Raw genomic sequence first — 18,712 nt, 5'->3', positions numbered from 1 at the left:
CACGAGCCACTGTGCCTGGCCCTAATATACATTGTTAATGAGATATTTTACTGTTTTTTTTTTTTTTTTTTCTGTAGCTAGTCTTCAGAATCCGGTATGTATGTTCCACTTGCAGCATGTCCTAGTGTGGACCAGCCACATTTCCAGGCCTCAGTGATCACTCACAAGGCACAGCCCACCCAGCTTCAGAGGCCAATGGGCCAGTGTCCCCCAAACGCCTAGTATCACCTTACCTTTATTGGCCAGGCCCTTTTCTGAGGTCTTTACCCACAAGATATTATTTAACCTTTGCAACTACCCCATGAGGGAGGTGCTACTGTTGTTCCCATTTCACAGAAGTGGCAGCAGAGGCCCAGAGAGGTTATGGAGCCGAGGTTGCACAGCCGATGAATTACGGAGCTGAGTGGGAAGGTGTCATGAGAGGAGAACATTGTGGGACAAAGGGACGGGGGCACGTCATGTTTTTAATAGATTTATTGAGGTAGAGTTCATACAATGAAATTCTCCCTTTTTAAGTGTTGTTTTTGTTTTTTTTTTTTTTGGAGACAGAATCTTGCTCTGTTACCCAGACTGGAGTACATTGGTGCAATCTCAGCTCACTGCAACCTCCATCTCCTGGGTTCAAGCGATCGTCCTGCCTCAGCCTCTTGAGTAGCTGGGACTACAGGCATGTGCCACTACACCTGGCAAATTTTTGTATATTTAGTGGAGATGGGGTTTTACCATGTTGACCAGGCTGGTCTCGAACTCCTGACCACAGGTGATCTGCTTGCCTTGGCTTTCCAAAGTGCTGGGGTGACAGGCGTGAGCCACCACACCCGGCCTAAGTGTTCAGTTTGATCAGCATTGGCAAATGTACGCTGTTGTGTGGCCACCACATTCATTATCCCCAGCAGTTCCATCCCCCAAAACGTACCCTTGTGCAGTTGAGTCCCTCCTCCACCGACCTGCTCTCTGCTCCTGCAGTTTTCATGGGGTTATACAGTGTAAGTGTCTGGGGCTTGGCTTGTTTCTCTTGGTGACAGTTTTGAGATTCACGCATATTGTTATGTCTATTTGTAGTTTGCTCCTTTTTGTTGTGTGTTTTTTTTTTTTTTTTTGAGACGGAGTTTCACTCTTGTTGCCCAGGCTGAAGTGCAATGGCGCAATTTGGGCTCACCGCAACCTCTGCCTCCTGGGTTCAAGCAATTCTCCTGCCTCAGCCTCCCGAGTAACTGGGATTACAGGCATGCATCACCACGCCTGGCTAATTTTGTATTTTTAGTAGAGACAGGGTTTCTCCATGTTGGTCGGGCTGCTCTCGAACTTCCAACCTCAGGTGATCTGCCCACCTCGGCCTCCAAAGTGCTGGGATTACAGGCGAGAGCCACTACACCCAGCCACTGTGTGGTATTTTATGGTGTGGATCTACCACATTGTGTTCGTCTGTTCATCAGTTGATGGACATTGAGTTGGGCTCAATGTTTGCTGTTACGAATATGCTGCTGTGCACAAGTCTTCTTCTGCACATATTTGTATTTCTCCTAGATAGGTACCTAAGAGTTGAATTGCTGGGTCATATGAGAAGGGTATGTCTCCATTTGTAAGAAACTACAAAACTGTCTTCCAGAGTGGCTGTACGCTCTCACTGCTCACCAGCAGTGTATGTGCGTTCCAGTTACTCATATCCTCCCCAGAGGTTGGTATCGTCAGTCTTTTAAATTTGTCATTCTAATGCATAACCCTGATGACAAATGATCCTGAACATCTTTTTAATGTGCTTATTTGGCATCTGTATGTATATTCAGATCTTTTGCACATCTTCACATTTTTAAAAAACTGACTTGATATTGAGTTGTTAAGAGTTGGCACCTCTTTTTTGGGTCGGGATTAAATGAGATAATATACATCAAACACGTTGCAGTCAGAGATTCACCCATTGGCCCTCCTGGTGTCCCCCTCTCTGCATTCAGGGTCTCTGGCTGTCTCAGGCAGCTGTTCAAACCCCATCTCACCCCCAGTGAGTTCCCCACCCCTGCCCCCTGGCAGGCATGTGAGTCACATGCTCTCAACCAACACACAGTGACTGACTAGCGTAATTCCGTACTGGCACATCTCTGTGTGTTCACAACACAGTCTTCCCCTTTGCCTCAGGCCAGAGGCAGTGCAGCCCAGCCAGGGAGCCTTGGGTCTGGAGAAAGGAGCCCTGAGTCCCAATTCTGTCCTTGTGGCCACTTGCCATGTGAATGGGGGCATATCACTCTCTTGTGCCTCAGTTGCCTCATCTGAGGAAAGAGAGCATTTTACTATTTTTTTTATTTTTTATTTTTTGTAAATGAGATGGGGTCTTGCTATGTTGCCCAGGCTGGTCTTGAACTCCTGGGCTCAAGCAGTCTGCCCACCTCAGCCTCCCAAAGTGCTGGGATTACAGGTGTGAGCCACTGCGCCTGGCCCCTAATATTTTAGTGTGTTCAGGCTGCTATGCCAAAACACCATGAACTGGGTAGCTTAAAAACAACGGAATTTATGTTTCGTGGTTCTAGAGGCTGAGAAGTGCAGGACTAAGGCATTGATTCAGTATCTGATGAGGGCCCACTTTTTCATTGATCTTGCCTTCTTGCCGTATCCCTCAGAAGGTGTGACAAGGCAGCTCTCTGGGGTCCCTATTATAAGGGCACTGATCCCATTCCTGAGGGTTCTGCCCTCAGGAACTAATTACGCCTCCCCACCTAAAGCCCCCACCTCCTAATACCATGACCTTGGGGACTAGGATTTCTTTTTTGTGTGTGAAACAGAGTCTGGCTCTGTCGCCCAGGCTGGAGTGCAGTGACGTGATCTCAGCTCACTGCAACCTCTGCCTCCCAGATTCAAGCAATTCTCCTGCCTCAGCCTCCCGAGTAGCTGGGATTACAGGTGTGTGCCACCACGTCAGGCTAATTTTTGTATTTTTAGTAGAGACGGGATTTCGCCATGTTGGCCAGGCTGCTCTCGAACTTCTGACCTCAGGTGATCTGCCCGCCTCAGCCTCCCAAAGTGCTGGGATTATAGGTGTGAGCCACTGTGCCCAGCCTGGGGTTAGGATTTTAACATATGAATTTCTAAGGGCAAAACATTCAGACCACAGCAGCTAGATGACCTTCAGGGATGTGGCCAGCTCTGAATCTGCTTTTTGGGGGATACAGGGCAGGGGCTGTTGAGTGGTTAGGCCTCAGCAGCGATAGGGTCCTGCAGTGACAGCTGTTTGTGGAGATTGCTGTGGTCTCAGCATCTCTAAGGTGGGTCTTGGGATCGTGCCAGAGGGTCTGGGATTCCGGCGGGCAGGGAGGGCAGGAAAAAGGGACGGGGCTGGCGTGGTGGCTGGGGTCAATGTCAGATAGCCACCTTTCTGCTACAGTCTGAGAAGCCAGACTGTACTTTGGAAAAGCTACCAGTCATCTTTTTCAAGCCCACTGGGCTTGACATGCTGGGAGGTTGTGGCTGCTGCACCCTGGCAAGGACAAAGAAAGTAGGGGTTTGTGAGCTTTGGATTCGAGGTGGGGAAACCAAGATTGGAATGGTGGTGGTTCATTTCCACCAGAACCGTACACAAAGCAATGGACTTCTACTCCCAAGATATTTAGGAATCGGCTCTTAAACCTCTAGCCTATTGTCCCTACACTAGGACCCAGAATGGGCATCTCTAGCTTCCCCTGGGCTTGAATACTGCCATTGACAAGAGGCTTACCACTCTGGCTTGTTGGGCGAGTACATTGGAGCATCAGGCAGCTAGTGGGTGAGTTGGAGCTAATGTTCCACCTTCTGAAGCTTGAGTCCTCTTAAGGAAATGAGGTAACCTCTCTGCCAGGGACTCCATAGGTCAGTTTTGTTTCCTTTCTTTTCTTTTCTTCTTTCTTTTTCTTTTCTTTTCTTTTTTTTTTTTTTTTTTTGCGGTGGAATTTTGCTCTTGTCGCCCGGGCTGGAGTGCAATGGTGCGATCTTGGCTCACTGCAACCTCTGCCTTCTGGGTTCAAGCGACTCTCCTGCCTCAGCCTTCCAAGTAGCTGGGAATACAGGCGCCTGCTGGCACACCCGGCTAATTTTTGTATTTTTAGTAGAGATAGGGTTTTGCCATGTTGGCCAGGCTGGTCTCAAATTCCTGACCTTAGATGATCCGCCCGCCCCAGCCTCCCAAAGTGCTGGGATTACAGGCGTGAGCCACCGCGCCCAGCCAGTCAGTTTCTTTTCTGACTGCCATGAGAGGCAGGAGAATGGCATGTCTGTGTGCCAGACCTTCTCAAATGCCATTGGAGCTGCAGCCTGGATGATTCTGTGGCTTTTTAGCTGGATACTGAGGGCTTCCATGGGTGAGATGGGTCCTGGAGTCCCTGACCGTCTGTTGGAAGCTGTGTATCTCTCTGGGAGGCCTCGTCAGGGTGTTCCCACAGAGAATGGAGTGAATGGGGTTGGGGGTCATTCAGATCCAGAGGGAAGGGGACAGTATGAGCTGCTTTTGCTGGAAGGGTGAGGTCTAAAGAGGCAGGGAGGAAGCTGAGGGGCAGTTATCAACTGCTGCCCCTTCCCAAAGACCAGCTGTCCTCATCTGAAAATGGACACAATGAGGCCTCATCCTAATAGGGTTCTGGGGATCCGTATGACAAAAAGCATCCAGCAAGGTGCCTGGCACTTCATGAGGGCTTTGGGATGTTAATAACAGAAGCAGAGAAGGTGGAAGAGGGCCTGTGTTCGCAGTGGGGAATGTTATTCCCTTCAAGCAAGATTTCCTCTTTTTTCTTTTTTTTGAGATGGAGTCTTTCTGTCGCCCAGGCTGAAGTGCAGGGGTGCCATCTTGGCTCACTGCAATCTCCGCCTCCTGGGTTCAAGCGATTCTCCTGCCTCAGCCCCCCGAGTAGCTGGGATTCCAGGAGCCCGCCACCATGTCCGGCTAATTTTATTTTTAGTAGAGACGGGGTTTCGCCATGTTGGCCAGGCTGGTCTCAAACTCAAGTGATCTGCCCGCCTCGGCCTCCCAAAGTGCCGGGATTACAGGCACGAACCAAGCCTGGCTGGTTTCCTCTTTCTTTTTTTTTTTGTGCCAAGGACCCCCAAGCAGAAGCCCATGGACTCCTTCTCAGAATGCTTTTAAATACATAAAATATGCGGGGTTACAAAGGAAATATGTTTCATTGAGAGAACTATCAAAATATTTAAACACATTGTGTTTAAAAAGTAAACAGTAAACAAATGGTAATATTTGTCTTTAGGTATTATTGCACTAATAAGATAACCCATTAGGCAAATTAAGGTTACATTTTTCTTTTGAAGGACTCATCAGTGACAAGGCTGCAGTGGCTCAGCTTCAGTGGGGCTGTTAAACTGGGGAGTGTCTTTGAGGGAAAGGCCCGCGCCCCGCATGGTGGACACCCAGGCCATTGTGATATTTTTGTTTCGAGGTTTCCCAAGTATTGCAAATCCCACTTCGCAAATGTAATTGCAGCTTCTTTGTAGCTAGTTTTATAAGGCACAGTCAGGCTTCTGTCTAGGATCGCTAGGATTCTCCAAGCTTGTTGAGTTAACCTGAATCGTGAGGACCCATAGTGGGAATGGGGAGTGGTTTAAGAGTACCAGGTACAGAGTTACTCGAAGCTGGCCAGGTGCATCAGCCCAGTGTCTGTGGGCAGGGGACCAGGGGCTCACGTGGTCCCTGGTGGGTCTGATAATGACTGTTGTTTAGAAGAGTGGTATCATAAGCGACATCTCCAGATCCCACTGCGATGTGATGTGAAAATGGCTGTGAGCTCCAGGGGCACTGCCTCATACTCCACTGTCCCTGCAGGGGCAACCCTCACTTATGACAAAAGGAGAGTTAGAAGACAGGAAATAAAGGCATAAACCATTCACCAACCATGCAGGGACATCTCATCCCAACCCACTTCGCCCTGTCTTTCCCTAGCAGAGGTTTGAGCACTAGGCACCCCACCTCACCCCTACCTTTGCTGACCCCTGTCCCTGGCAGGCGACAGCAGTGCTGTGACCACTAGGACCACTGATCTGAGGCGCCAGATCCCCCTGAAGCTGAAGGGGCTTTCAGACCATCCCACCCTTCACTATCATTTTACAGTGGCTGTGGACACTGAGGCCCAGAGAGGGGAAGGAAGTGGCCCAAGGCCCCTCAGTGTGTGGCCAGCAGGAGGAAGGCCCCACGCTGGCGAGGTTCTTTCTGGCAGAGTTGAGAGAGATTTCAGGGTGAGAGCTACAGTGTGACAAGCCTGGGGTTGCCCCCCCCAGATATTTTGGAGGTGGGCTCTATTTTCAAAGGACATTGCCCTCCTCCCACCCCTAGCTGCCTGTTCTACCCCTGCGGCCCGCAGCTGTGAACATTTGTGTCATCTCTGGGCCACCCTTACAGGGCACCAGCTGCAGCCTGTCATTGCCTCTGGAGCCCATGAGAGGTGATGGTGGCTGGAACTGGAGCCGGGGGCAGGCAGGGGAGGAGAGGCGGAGGTGTCAGGCCGATCCCAGCCCTGTGGGGACGGGCCCTGATGCCCGGCCTTGGCCTGAAGCTGTGGCCAGCTGTTGCCTTCTGCAGACACTTCTGTGTCCTGCCCATCCTCTCCCCCGGGAGAGCTGCCCTGAGCCCTTGTTCTCCAGGCTGTTCCCACATGTCTTTCTGGCCCAGGCTGCTGGGAGGGGTCTGGGAAAGTTTGATGAGGACTGTTGGGGCCTGCCAGGGCTGGTGAGGTGGACAGAAGGTTCCGCTCTGCTGTTGGCCAGTGAGGGGCCACTGTGGAGCTCCTTCCCCTCTCTGATCTGCCTGTTTTTCTGTTTGGAAACATAGAGGCTCATTCCCTCCACCCTTGCCAAAAAGAGAGAGAAGGGGAGGGAGAAATTAGGGTGTGGAGCACCATGGAGATGGGGCTCTTATAAACACAAGGTGCGTATGTTAACGAAGCCATCACGAGGCTCCTGGGAGTTTTCAAGGGTGACAGGCGTGGGTGGGGGTGGAGGGATCTTTCCAGACTGGAGAGGGACGGGTGCCTGTTTGAGAAGGTTCTGGGAGGGCCGATGAGTCTGGAGTTGTTCCCTCCGAGAGTCCCTGAATGGGAGGTGGCTCTAGGGTAGGAGTCTGAGTGCATGGTGCAGAGGAGGCCTGGCGTCCCCACCTGGGGACTAGAGCTCTGGTTCAGGACCTGGGGAAGAAAGGACAGTGAGCTCAGCCTTCAGACTGACCTGACCCCAGCTTCATGCTGGCCCCATGACCCTACCTTCCACTTCTTGAGGTGATGCTGCTGCTTATGGGAGGCCCGGGGGGAGTGTGGATGGTTGGGAGCAGACAGTCCCTATTGATGTGGAGCAGCTTGTGCCTGATGAGGGTAGCTGGGGAGGTTGCTGTGCTCTAGGGATGCTTATTGTCCTCGTGTTTCTGCAGAGTCAAGGGGTGGCGGGCTGGCAGGGCAGCTTGCCCTGATCCCCAATCCTGGACCATCAGTACTATGTAGGGCCAGTGGCCACTGAGCTCCCAGAAAGTTCCCTGAGCCTCTGTCCCGCCTCTCTGTCGCCCTCTGTCCCTGTGGAATTCCCAGCCCCCTCCCTCCTCTGCAGCTCTGGCTCTTGGACTCCTGAGCCACTACTCCCCCATCCCTTGACCAGCCCTTAAAAGATGTCCTAGCCATCTTTCCTAGCCATTCCTTTATTCTTTAAATAGGTTTTAACCATATTACCCAATATTTGGAGGAGAAAAATTAGAAAATACAGATAAGCAAAAAGGAGAAAATAAAAATCGTCCATAATCTCATCACTTGCAGATAACTCGTGCTAGCATCCCGGTGTCTGTCCCTCGGACTCATCCTGACGCCCTTTCATGAGTTAAGGTGGGGCTGTGCCCACACTTGCTATGCAACCTGCTGTGTCCTAGATGTCTTTCCGTGTCAGCCAATATGATTATTTTAATGGCTGTTTAACATTCTACCCTATAGATGTCTCATTATTTATTCAGCAAATCCTCTGCTGCGGGCTGCAGGTTGTTTCCAGTGTTGTGTGATTATAAACAACACCCCAGTCAACAAAACATCCTGGTACCCACTTTGTGCACACATCCTCAAGTATTTCCTTAGGAAGGAGACTTGCAGGAGGATTGCCGAATCCCCGAGGGTCCCCGGCGTTCTTCAAGTGGGGTGGGAGCTGTGCCTGTTGAGGATATTGATGTTGATTCAGATTTTTTTATTTTTGTTTTTATTTTTTTTTGAGATAGGGTCTCACTCTGTCACTTAGGCTGGAGTGAAGTGGCTGGATCTCTGTTCACTGCAACCTTTACTTCCTGGGTTCAAGTGATTCTCGTGCCTCAGCCTCCTGAGTAGCTGGGATTATAGGTGTGTGCCACCATGCCTGGCTAATTTTGTATTTTTTTTTAAAATTAGAGATGGGGTTTCACCATGTTGGCCAGCCTGGTCCCAAACTCCTGGCCTCAAGTGATCTGCCTGCCTCGGCCTCCCAAAGTGCTGGGATTATAGGCATGAGCCATCACTCCCGGCCACCAATTCAGATATTGATGTTGATGTTGAGTTTGGGGCCTGGTATTTTCTTTGAACACTTGATCTGCTGAGAGCTCACCTAATCTGGACTTCCCTGGCCTTATTTTATGACATTCGTGGCTGTATGTCCTCCTGTATCCATTCCCATCCAAAGCCTTCAAATCCAATTCTGACTTCCCTCTTTGCATCTATCTGCCCCTGGTTCTCCTCTCTTGGTGACATTTCCTGCTTCTCCTAGCCTGGAAGGTCTGGCCTTTGTCTATACCACCTGAAACAGTCACTTTGAACTCTAGGCCCTGGCCTGCTGTGGATGATTCACCTCTTTCTGTCTCATTTTCACCAGAGGAGTGCAAACTAAAGGGGCTGGGGACTGCATCTTTATGTGTCTCTACGTCCATGACTCCCCCAAAGCATCGGTAAAGGGCCGGGCATGGAGCAGGCACTCTGTGAGCATGTGATCTTCTGGGCCCCAGGGTGTAGGTGGCAAGCCTCCCTCTGTCTCCAGCTGCAGAGTGAACTGCCTCCCTCTGTATGATGGAGGGCGAGAGGTGGCTCAGGTCTCCTGCTGTGGCTTTTCCCGTCCCCTCCTTCACTGCATACCCTCTTATTCCACAGGTCTGGGGTCCTGAGGCTGCCAGCAGACTATGGGTACAACGGCCAGCACAGCCCAGCAGACTGTCTCGGCAGGCACCCCCTTTGAGGGCCTCCAGGGCAGCGGCACGATGGACGGTCGGCACTCCCTCAGTGTCCACTCCTTCCAGACCACTAGCTTGCATAACAGCAAGGCCAAGTCCATCATCCCCAACAAGGTGGCCCCTGTCGTGATCACGTGAGTGGCAGGGGGAGTGTGCCCATGTCCCTGGGAGACATGGTGGGCAGGGGGACTTACCTGGGAGTACAGTGGCATACAGCACTTAACATGTGCAGGCTGGATTCAGGTTCACAGATGATGACACTGAGGCCCAGGGAGATGAAGCAGTTCATCGGGAGTCACACTGCATGCACCTGGCAGAACTGGGTCTCTGTTATGGGTCTCTGAGCCCATGCTACTCACCACATCCACAGTGTGAGGGAATGCGGAGGAGGAGGCGTGGCTGGGGGAACCCCCTTTGAAAATAATTTTTGGCTTAACATTTTCAAAAGAAGTTTATGTAATTGATGGATGAAATTGAGATTTCTTTTTCACCGACAATAATCACAGCTCAAAACTGAGGCTAACACCAGGCTGTTGAAGGGCCTTGGGCTGAAGGAGCTGGAAGCTGCTAGTCGGCTATCCTAATGATGCCCATCAGGGCTTGTTCTGGCAGCGTGTTCTGGTGTTCTGAGATCTGGACATACTGCGTGCGTCCAGAGGAAGAAGGTCATGAGGTGGGCCCTGAAACCCTGTCTGCCCTGTGGGGCTTGGAGGAAGGGGTGGGTGCTGGACAGCTGTGCTGGGGAGGACAGGAAGATGAAGGGGACATTGGATCCATCTCCTGGTGCGTTGGGAAGCCTCGTACTTTCCACACCTCTGCCCACTGTGCTTCCCTCCTCTGGGTCTTCCAGGAAGCAGGAAGCAGGAAGCAGGAGATGACTAGCTAGGAATTAAATGTGTTCCGCACATCAAAGTTTGGCAGAGACTTAGCAGATGGGCCCTTCTGTGTAAGGAAACCTGAGGGTGGGAATGATAAACCCTGCCTGCCAGCTCTGGGGCCTGCCAGGAAAACTGTCATCATAATCAATTCTTGGCCTTCTGATAAGGAGAGGAAAAGGAATGTCATATAAAAGAGACTTGATATGTAGTCTCTGTACTGACAGATGACAAAGGTGGTTTGGGGCCTGAAGGTAGCATGGAGACTCGTGCCCAAGGCCTGGCTCTGCCCTTGCAAAGTCCCTTTCCCTCTCTGGGCTTCAGTTTCCTTATTAACATAAGCAGAGATGACATTCAGAATATTTAACCAAGCGGTGTGTCTCAGAACAGTTGCTGACCAGCCGTAAAAATCCTGTACACGGCGCTGTGCTTAGGGCCTGGAGCCAGCCATGAATGCAGCCCTTTTTGGGGGTGTAGAATGTTTGAAGTGGAAGGGACCTCTAGAGATCATCCAATAGAGGGGTCAGCAAACTACATCCTGCAGGCCCAGTGTGGCCCGTTTTTTTCAAATGAAGTTTTATTGGAATGTTGACATTTCCTTTCACTTACACAGTATTTGTGGATGCTTAGGACCTCAATGGCAGAATTGAGTAGTTGCAACAGGCACTGTATGGCCCACAAATCTTCAAGTATTTACTGTGTGGCCCTTTCCAGAAAAGGAATGGCAACCCCTGATCTAATGCATTTTAGCTCAGATGTGAAAACTGGGTTTCAGGGAGGTAGAGAGACTTGCTCCCCACGGGTCACGTGGTACAGGGAGGCAGAGCTGGAGTGGGAACCCAGGCCTCTTCTAGTGCTCCTCTGCCCCACCCATTCCACCTCCTGCCTTTCCAAAAGGCACTTCTTTTGTCAAGAGGACCTAACATCAGATCATGAACTCTGGGAGGCCCTGTCATATTCATTGTTATCATCAGCAAGGGAGCTGTTGTGTCTTGAGGGCACAGTAAATCTTGCTTGAGTGGTTGGGACTTTTGCCTGGTTTAGCATCTGCAGAAATCTTGATTTTTATCTGTGGGTTTTGTTTGAAATAGCCCTGTGTGGAGGTAGAACTACAATTATATTAATAAAAGCTTTCTGTGCCCGCAGGCACTGGGCTAAGCACTTACAATCATTAGCACATTTAATTCTCAGGACAGTCTTGGGAGTAGGAATTCCTGGAAACTGAGCTCCTTGTCCAAAGCTATAGAGTTACCAAGTGGTGGGTGGAGTTGGGCTTCACGCCCCAATCCTGCATTCTAAACCACCTCGCTGTGTGTGGAGTTAGCAGTGTAGGGATTGTCCCTCCGACACAATCTGATGGAGGGACCATCCAGTTATGTTGTCTTCTTCCGGGTACAGGCTAGGCCGCTGTCAAAGTAACCCAGATAGGATGCCTTCCTCAACATGTGGCTTTCTCTTATGATCTAAGATGTTCTACCTCTGCCATCACTTCTGGAATTTAGCCAGGAAGAAGGGGAGAAGACAAAATAGAAGGCACCTCTTCTTTTTGGGAATGGCTTGGAATTTGCACACTTTTCCTCACATCTCATTGGCCAGAACTCAATCATGTGACCACAATGAGTTGCAAGGGAGGCTGGGAAATGTAGTCTTCAGTTGGGTGGCTCAGTCCCCAGTCACAGCCCTGGGGCTCTCTTGTTGAGGAAGAAGGGAAGAGTGGATGTTGAGGGACAGTAGGCAGTCTCTGCCACAAATCGTAGCCACAGAGGTTTCCCTGCCGTGGGCTCTGTGAGGGTGGAGCTGGCCTTGACCATGGAGGTTCCTTGACTTAGTTTCCATTCTGCCCCCCACAGGTACAACTGCAAGGAGGAGTTCCAGATCCATGACGAGCTGCTCAAGGCTCATTACACGCTGGGCCGGCTCTCGGACGCCACCCCTGAGCACTACCTGGTGCAGGTGAGCTCAGGCGTTACCATGCCAGCCCACCCGCCACCTCCCACCCCTATCTCTCATGAGTTCCCTCCCTCACCTCCCTCTGGCTCTCCCCCACTTTCCCCATCTCTCTGCCCATCTTCAGAACTGGCAGGGCCCTAGGATGGAGCTAACACTGTGGTCCTCTGGTTGATTCCTGGTTTCCCAGCTCTGCCTTCTTACAAAAGCCCCTTTCAGGGGACCTCCTACCCTAGAGCCAGCTTTGCCCCTGGAGAGCGTCTCCCTGCTCTTTCCTCCAGGCCTGGCTCAGACGTCACCTCCCACATGAAGGAAGCCCTCTCTGATGTCCCCTCTGGAGGAGTTGTCTTTCCTTTTCCTGCACTTTATGACACCCTTCCCCAGATCACAGAGAGTTATATATTGTGCCTATGTTTTCCATGAACTGCAGGCAACTTGAGGGCAGGATCATGTTCTTCTTGCCCCTATTTCCCCCCTCCCTGTCCCCTGGAGCCCAGAACAGAGCTCCATCTGCAGAAAATACCCCTGAGCCATCTGAGTGACCTTCCTGTGGCTCTCCCCTGCCAGGGTCGCTACTTTCTGGTGCGAGATGTCACTGAGAAGATGGACATGCTGGGCACCGTGGGAAGCTGTGGGGCCCCCAACTTCCGGCAGGTGCAGGGTGGACTCGCTGTGTTCGGCATGGGACAGCCCAGCCTCTCAGGGTTCAGGCGGGTCCTCCAGAAACTCCAGAAGGACGGACATAGGGTAAGCATGTCACTTCCCAGGCAGAAGCCAGGCCCCACCTCAGAGGGGCAGCTTTAGAGGCGCTGGAGGGGCCTGCTGCATGCTGGGGAGGTAGGGTGGTGGCCTGGACCAGGCCCTGCCTGCCAGGACGGTCACTGCGGTTGGTCTGGTTGGGAAATTCTGGTAGATATTGATTGCATGTCCTGAGTGGATGGCGGGGCACAAGGTCAGAAGCTTTCATAGACCCTACTTGGGAGTTTCGGGGAAAGTAGGGGGCATGACCGGGTGACCGGAGGAGCCAGCTCATAATTTGACAGCTTGCTGAATGGTGATCACCGCTAACACTTACGTCCTGACCTTAGTCCTGTGATGGAGTGGCAGTTTGTCTCCCATTTTGCAGAGGAGGAAACAGGCCCAGAGAGGCTCAGTGACTTGCTCCAGGTCACACAGCTCATGAGTGGTACCCCAAGACTCAAACCCGGGCAGCTGAACTCCCAAGTGCCTGCTTTCAAGGACTGTTCTTACCTGCCGGATGTCAAGGCAGGGTTTTGCGTGTCCCTAGGACACAGGCTGAGGCTCTGCTGCGATTGTAGGTTTCTTGGGTGCAGCTGCATCTGAATTGACCCTGGGGTTAAGGTGGAAAGGCTTTGAGTGAGACAGAATGGGTTGGGGGTGTGGGCTGTGCACAGGTCCCATCTTCCTATCTTGATGATAAGTTCCTCAAGGGGACCGTCTGCCCACACATTTACCTCTGCCTGTATGGTGCTCAGTGAATGAATGATTGCATGGTCATGGGGCATTCTTTTCTTCAGCTGATATTCATCAAGCACCTGATTTATCCAGGACATCATGCTAGGAATTATGGGTACATGTAAATGACCAGGACATGATTTTGCTTACGAGGAACTTGTGGTCCATCAAGGGGGAAAAGATGCACTCATTGATAATACAAAGCAGGAATTAATGCCAGGAGATTCAGATGAAGGACTCTTGGCCCTGACAGGAGGGAGGGGTCACTGCTGACCGGGAGGGTCATGATGAGGTGGCATTTGGACTGAGCTTTGCCTCTTGGGTAGAATTCAGGTTGCAGGGATGGCGTGGGGTGCAGGGCCCTTAAAGAGGAAGGAACAGCTTGGGCAGAGGCCCTGTGGTGGGGCAGTGGTGTGGGTGTCTGTGCGGTTGTCTGTGCGGGATCATGGTGATGGCTTCCTTCCCCGTCGGGCTCCTGGCAGGAGTGTGTCATCTTCTGTTTGCGGGAGGAACCTGTGCTGTTCCTGCGTGCAGATGAGGACTTCGTGTCCTACACACCTCGAGACAAGCAGAACCTTCATGAGAATCTCCAGGGCCTTGGACCTGGGGTCCGGGTAGAGAGCCTGGAGCTGGCCATCCGGAAAGAGGTGAGGACCAGTGCAGTGTGTGGGAGACCCCAGCCCACAGCCCAGCTTTGCAGATGCTCTTTCTGGGGCCAGGCCACCTGCTCTTACTGGCCCATGTTCCCCCACTGTTGTGCCCTGCTTGGGTGAGTGGCTGGCTGCAAGGCTGGCTTACAGGCAGCCAGAGGAAGGACTTCCTATTCTAGCTCTCTGCCTCTGCCCCTTTCCCACCCTGCTTTTCTCATTGATGCTCAACGTCTTTATTTAGAAAGGGTTCTGGTGGGCCGGGTGCATTGGCTCATGCCTGTAATTCCAGCACTTTGGGAGGCCAAGAAGGGCAGATCACCTGAGGTCAGGAGTTCAAGACCAGCCTGACCAACATGGTGAAACCCCGTCTCTACTAAAAATACAAAAAATTAGCTGGGCGTGGTGGCACATGCCTGTAATCCCAACTACTCGGGAGGCTGAGGCAGGAGAATTGCTTGAACCCGGTAGGTGGAGGTTGCAGTGAGCTCTGAGATCACACTACTACACTCCAACCTGGGCTGTAGAGTGAAACTATCTGAAAAAAAAAAGGGGTGGGGGTTCTGGGCGAGTGAAAAGAGCACTAGACCAGAAGGACCAAGGCTGCAGTTCAACTCTTTGAGAGCCCCGAGGCTCTGAGTCAATTCCCTCGGTGGGTCTGTGGGCCTGTTTCAAGATCCTCTGTCCTCCTGGTTTTCCATAATTGTGGAGGCCTCTGAGACAGCTGACACACTGCGAAGATGTGTAAATAGAGTGTGGGGTCCCGGTGCCCCCAGAAATTTCATGGCAGGAACCAAGGCTGTGCCGGCACCCAGCTCTCTCCCTCTCCCATCCCCTCCAGGCCTCCTGTGTGCTCTGCTCCCCTCAGCTCCAGCTCTCAGCTGACCACACCTCCCCCATCCTGGCACTGGTGGCCTTGTGAATTCCTGCACCCACTGGGCAGAGCCCTCCTGCCTGGCCACTGTGTGGGCACCCCGATTCCTTCAGAACTCCCAGGAAGGGCATAGAGAGCACCTCTGGCCATGTAGTTCCCTCGGGGTGGGGGGCGCGAGCAGAAGCCTGCCTGTGGCCTCTGCATGGCCTGGTCACTCCAGAGCTCTCAGCCAGGACACTCAGGGAGGGACCTGAAGTTCAGGCATGGCTCTCTGACCCCCACACCTCCCTCTAGATCCACGACTTTGCCCAGCTGAGTGAGAACACATACCATGTATACCACAACATCGAGGACCTGCAGGGGGAGCCCCACGCTGTGGCCATCCGTGGTGAGGACGACGTGCATGTGACAGAGGAGGTGTACAAGCGACCCCTCTTCCTGCAGCCCACCTACAGGTACCACGGAGCCGCCCTCAGCCCTGGCCCCACGTGCCGGCCATGGGTGCTGCAGGTCCTGCTCCCCAGCTGCAGCCTCAGTTTCACCATCTGCAGGTTGGGCCGAGTGCCCCCCACCCATGTCTCCCACGGTGGGGCCCGTTTCCAAACAGTGCCTGGGAATAGGGAGTGAGGGGGATTCCCAGAGTGGGTGCCTGCCCCATGGGCCGCTCTCCCTCACCTGGCAGGTACCACCGCCTGCCTCTGCCCGAGCAAGGGAGTCCCCTGGAGGCCCAGTTGGACGCCTTTGTCAGTGTTCTCCGGGTAAGTGGGGCGGGCACGGGGGAGGAGTCTTGAGAGTCGTCCCCACGGAGGTGCCCTCGTTCTGTGTTGTGTGTGTGAGCACATCAGGGTGGACGTATGGTGGTGTCTGTCTCCGTGTATATGTCTGTGTGTGTCAGCGCCTTGGTGTGTGTCTCTGGGGAGTGTGTGTACATGTCTAAGTGTCTGTATCTGTGTGTTCCTGTCTGTGTGTGTCTGTGTGTGTGTACCTGTGTATAGGTGTGTGCTTGTGTAGTCTCTTATGACAGAGCCCATCACTGACCACTGGCCTAGCTGCTGGCCGTGGCTGGGCTGCCAACTTGCTGTGTGGCCCCAGACTAATCGCCTCACCACTCTAGATCTCAGTTCCTCATTTCTTTGGAGCTAACAACTCTTGCCCTATAGACTCTTCAACTGACATTTCCTGAGTCCTGGCAGAGTTTCTGTCCAGCCCCCTTCAGGACGTTATCTTATTCCACTGGCATCTCACAGGAGGTGTTAATACTGGCCTGATGCCCTCGGAGTTGCTCTCACTTCCAGTTCTTTGAGCTCCTCCAAGGCCTGGGGAGGGAGCAGGCGGAGCTGATGAGGCTGTGGCTTTGGCAGATGAGGCCGGGACACCTACTGGAGCCCACTTTGTTGCAGATGGTGGGGCAGGGTGGGCTGATGGCATGCTTTCCGCTGCTCAGGCCTCAGCCCAGGACTTCCTGGCCTCACTGGGGCCTGATCCTCATGGTCTTTCTTAGGAGACCCCCAGCCTGCTGCAGCTCTGCGATGCCCACGGGCCTCCCCCAGCCCTCGTCTTCAGCTGCCAGATGGGCGTGGGCAGGACCAACCTGGGCATGGTGCTGGGCACCCTCATCCTGCTTCACCGCAGTGGGATCACCTCCCAGCCAGAGTGAGTGGCCCAGGGCCCAGCGTCCTGAAGGGCTGTGGGGCTGAGGAGGGGACAGGCTGCCCCACAATGTGGGGACATGTCTAGGAGCCCAGAGCCAGAGCTGGACATTTGGCATCTGGGGTTCATTTCCTGGTTTGCCGTAAGACTTGCTGGGAGAGCTGGAGAAAGTCACCTGACCTTTCTGGGCCTCAGTTTCCCTAGTTGGGGAACTGTCCCCTGCTTCCCACAACGTGATTCAGAAGGAACTTGTAGTCTGGTGTCCCCCAGCGGCCATATGAGCGGAGACAGCAGGCAGGTGGCTGTGTGAGACCTTTGGAAGAGCCCTGCTAATGTACTGACCCCTGCCTCGACAGGGCTGCCCCCACACAGGCCAAGCCCCTGCCCATGGAGCAGTTCCAGCTGATCCAGAGCTTTCTCCGCATGGTGTCCCAGGGAAGGAGGATGGTGGAGGAGGTGAGCTAGGGACGGCAAGGGGCTGGGGCAGAGGTGGTGGAGGGGACGGTCACTCCTCTCACTGGTCGGGGCTCTCTTCCTCCCTGATACCCTCCCCCACCTCTCTGCCAATCTTTTTCTTTCCCTCTCTTTTCTCTTTTCTCCTGCCATTCTGCCTTGACCCTGCTCCCCACCGCCCCCCCCCTTTCCTTGCCCTGGTCCCTGGCACCAGGTGGACAGAGCCATCACTGCCTGTGCCGAGCTGCATGACCTGAAAGAAGTGGTCTTGGAAAACCGGAAGAAGTTAGAAGGTATCCGACTGGAGAGCCCAGCCCAGGTGAGGCATGGAAGGATGTGCGAGCACCCTGCTTCCCTGTGAGCCCCGCGGCCTGATTTCATTAGGCATGTTGACTGGCTTCTTTCAGACTGACTTTTTCTGGCTGCTGCATCTCCCATGAGAAGAGCAGTTTTCAGAGGAAGGGGAGATAGGGCGGCTGGGCCCGCAGGAAGGACAAGGAAGAGGGGAAGTTTACTTTCCCTGACCAGGTCCCTTCAGCTGCAGAATAAACAGGACGGAGGAAGGGGCTGCTGGCCAGGGCTGCAGGGGCCCCTGGACTCAGATACTCCCCAGGCCACTCATGGCCTCCCACTAGTAAAACTCCTGGTGTTTCTTTGGGAAGACTGGGGTTTGGTCCAGCTGGCTGCTTCTGAAAGACTTATGGCTCTAGGATGTCTCAGCAGACCCTGTACCCATGCCCTAGCGAAAGGAGGTGGGCTTGATAGTGTTTGTATCATACATCGCATGGAAAGAATCTAAAAGCCACAGAGGTGGCTGCTGCTGCTGCTTTCTTGTTTCTTCTTCTCTTCCTCCTCCTCCTTCTTCCTCCTCTTCCTCCTCCTCCCCCTCCTCCTCTTTCCCCTTCTCCCCCCTCCTCTTCCTCCTTCCTTCTCCCCCCTCTTCCTTCTCCCTCCTCCTTCCTCCTCCTCTTCCTCCTTCCTCCTCCTCTTCCTCCTTCCTCCTCCTCTTCCTCCTTCCTCCTCCTTCTCTTCCTTCCTCCTTCCTTTTCTTCCTTCCTCCTTCCTTCTCCTTCTTCCTCTTTCTCCTTCTCCCTCTTTCTCCTCCTTTTCCTCCTCCTCCTCCTTCTTCTCCTCTTCCTCCTCCCTCCCTCTTCGTTGCCTTTTCTACCTCCTCCTCCTTACCCTTACTTCTCCTTTTTTTTCTCCCCCTCCTCCTTCTTCTCTTCTCCCTCCTCCCTCTCTCCTCCCTCCCTTCTTCTCCTCCTCCTTCTTCTCCTTTCTTCTTCTTTTTTTCTCCTCCTCCTTCAATAGGGTCTGCTTTCTCCTTCAATAGGGTCTCACTCTGTCGCCCAGGCTGGAGCACAGTGGTGCAGTCATAGCTCACTGCAACCTCAAACTCCTAGGCTCAAGGGATTCCTCTACCTCAACCTTCTGAGTACCTGGTACTACAGGTGCATGTCACCACACCTTACTTTTTTAGAGATGGGGTCTTGCTATGTTGCCCAGGCTGGTCTTCAACTCCTGGCCTCAAGCAATCCTCCCGCCTTGGCCTCCCAAAACACTGGATCTTTTTCTTTTTAAAAATATTTTTTAAAGGCCAAGGACAGTG

General features: G+C 52.9%; 1 protein-coding gene across 1 annotated transcript in view; it reads left to right on the top strand.

Annotated features, from left to right (window-relative positions):
- The window catches only part of PALD1 (phosphatase domain containing, paladin 1), a 90,824-nt gene that overhangs the window by 39,064 nt on the left and 33,048 nt on the right, over positions 1–18,712 (top strand). Inside the window, exons 2-10 of the mRNA XM_025396952.1 lie at positions 9,102–9,315; positions 11,907–12,009; positions 12,571–12,750; positions 13,962–14,126; positions 15,295–15,455; positions 15,683–15,758; positions 16,502–16,653; positions 17,007–17,106; positions 17,318–17,422. Of these exons, the coding sequence (XP_025252737.1) occupies positions 9,131–9,315; positions 11,907–12,009; positions 12,571–12,750; positions 13,962–14,126; positions 15,295–15,455; positions 15,683–15,758; positions 16,502–16,653; positions 17,007–17,106; positions 17,318–17,422 (1,227 nt within the window). The 5' untranslated portion in view covers positions 9,102–9,130. The remainder of the gene's footprint in view (positions 1–9,101; positions 9,316–11,906; positions 12,010–12,570; positions 12,751–13,961; positions 14,127–15,294; positions 15,456–15,682; positions 15,759–16,501; positions 16,654–17,006; positions 17,107–17,317; positions 17,423–18,712) is intronic.

This window comes from Theropithecus gelada, chromosome 9, assembly GCF_003255815.1.
Source record: "Theropithecus gelada isolate Dixy chromosome 9, Tgel_1.0, whole genome shotgun sequence".
Classification (NCBI taxonomy): Eukaryota; Metazoa; Chordata; class Mammalia; order Primates; family Cercopithecidae; genus Theropithecus; species Theropithecus gelada.
The sequence above is the reverse complement of the archived record's forward strand: the minus strand, read 5'-3'. Positions and strand labels throughout refer to the sequence as shown.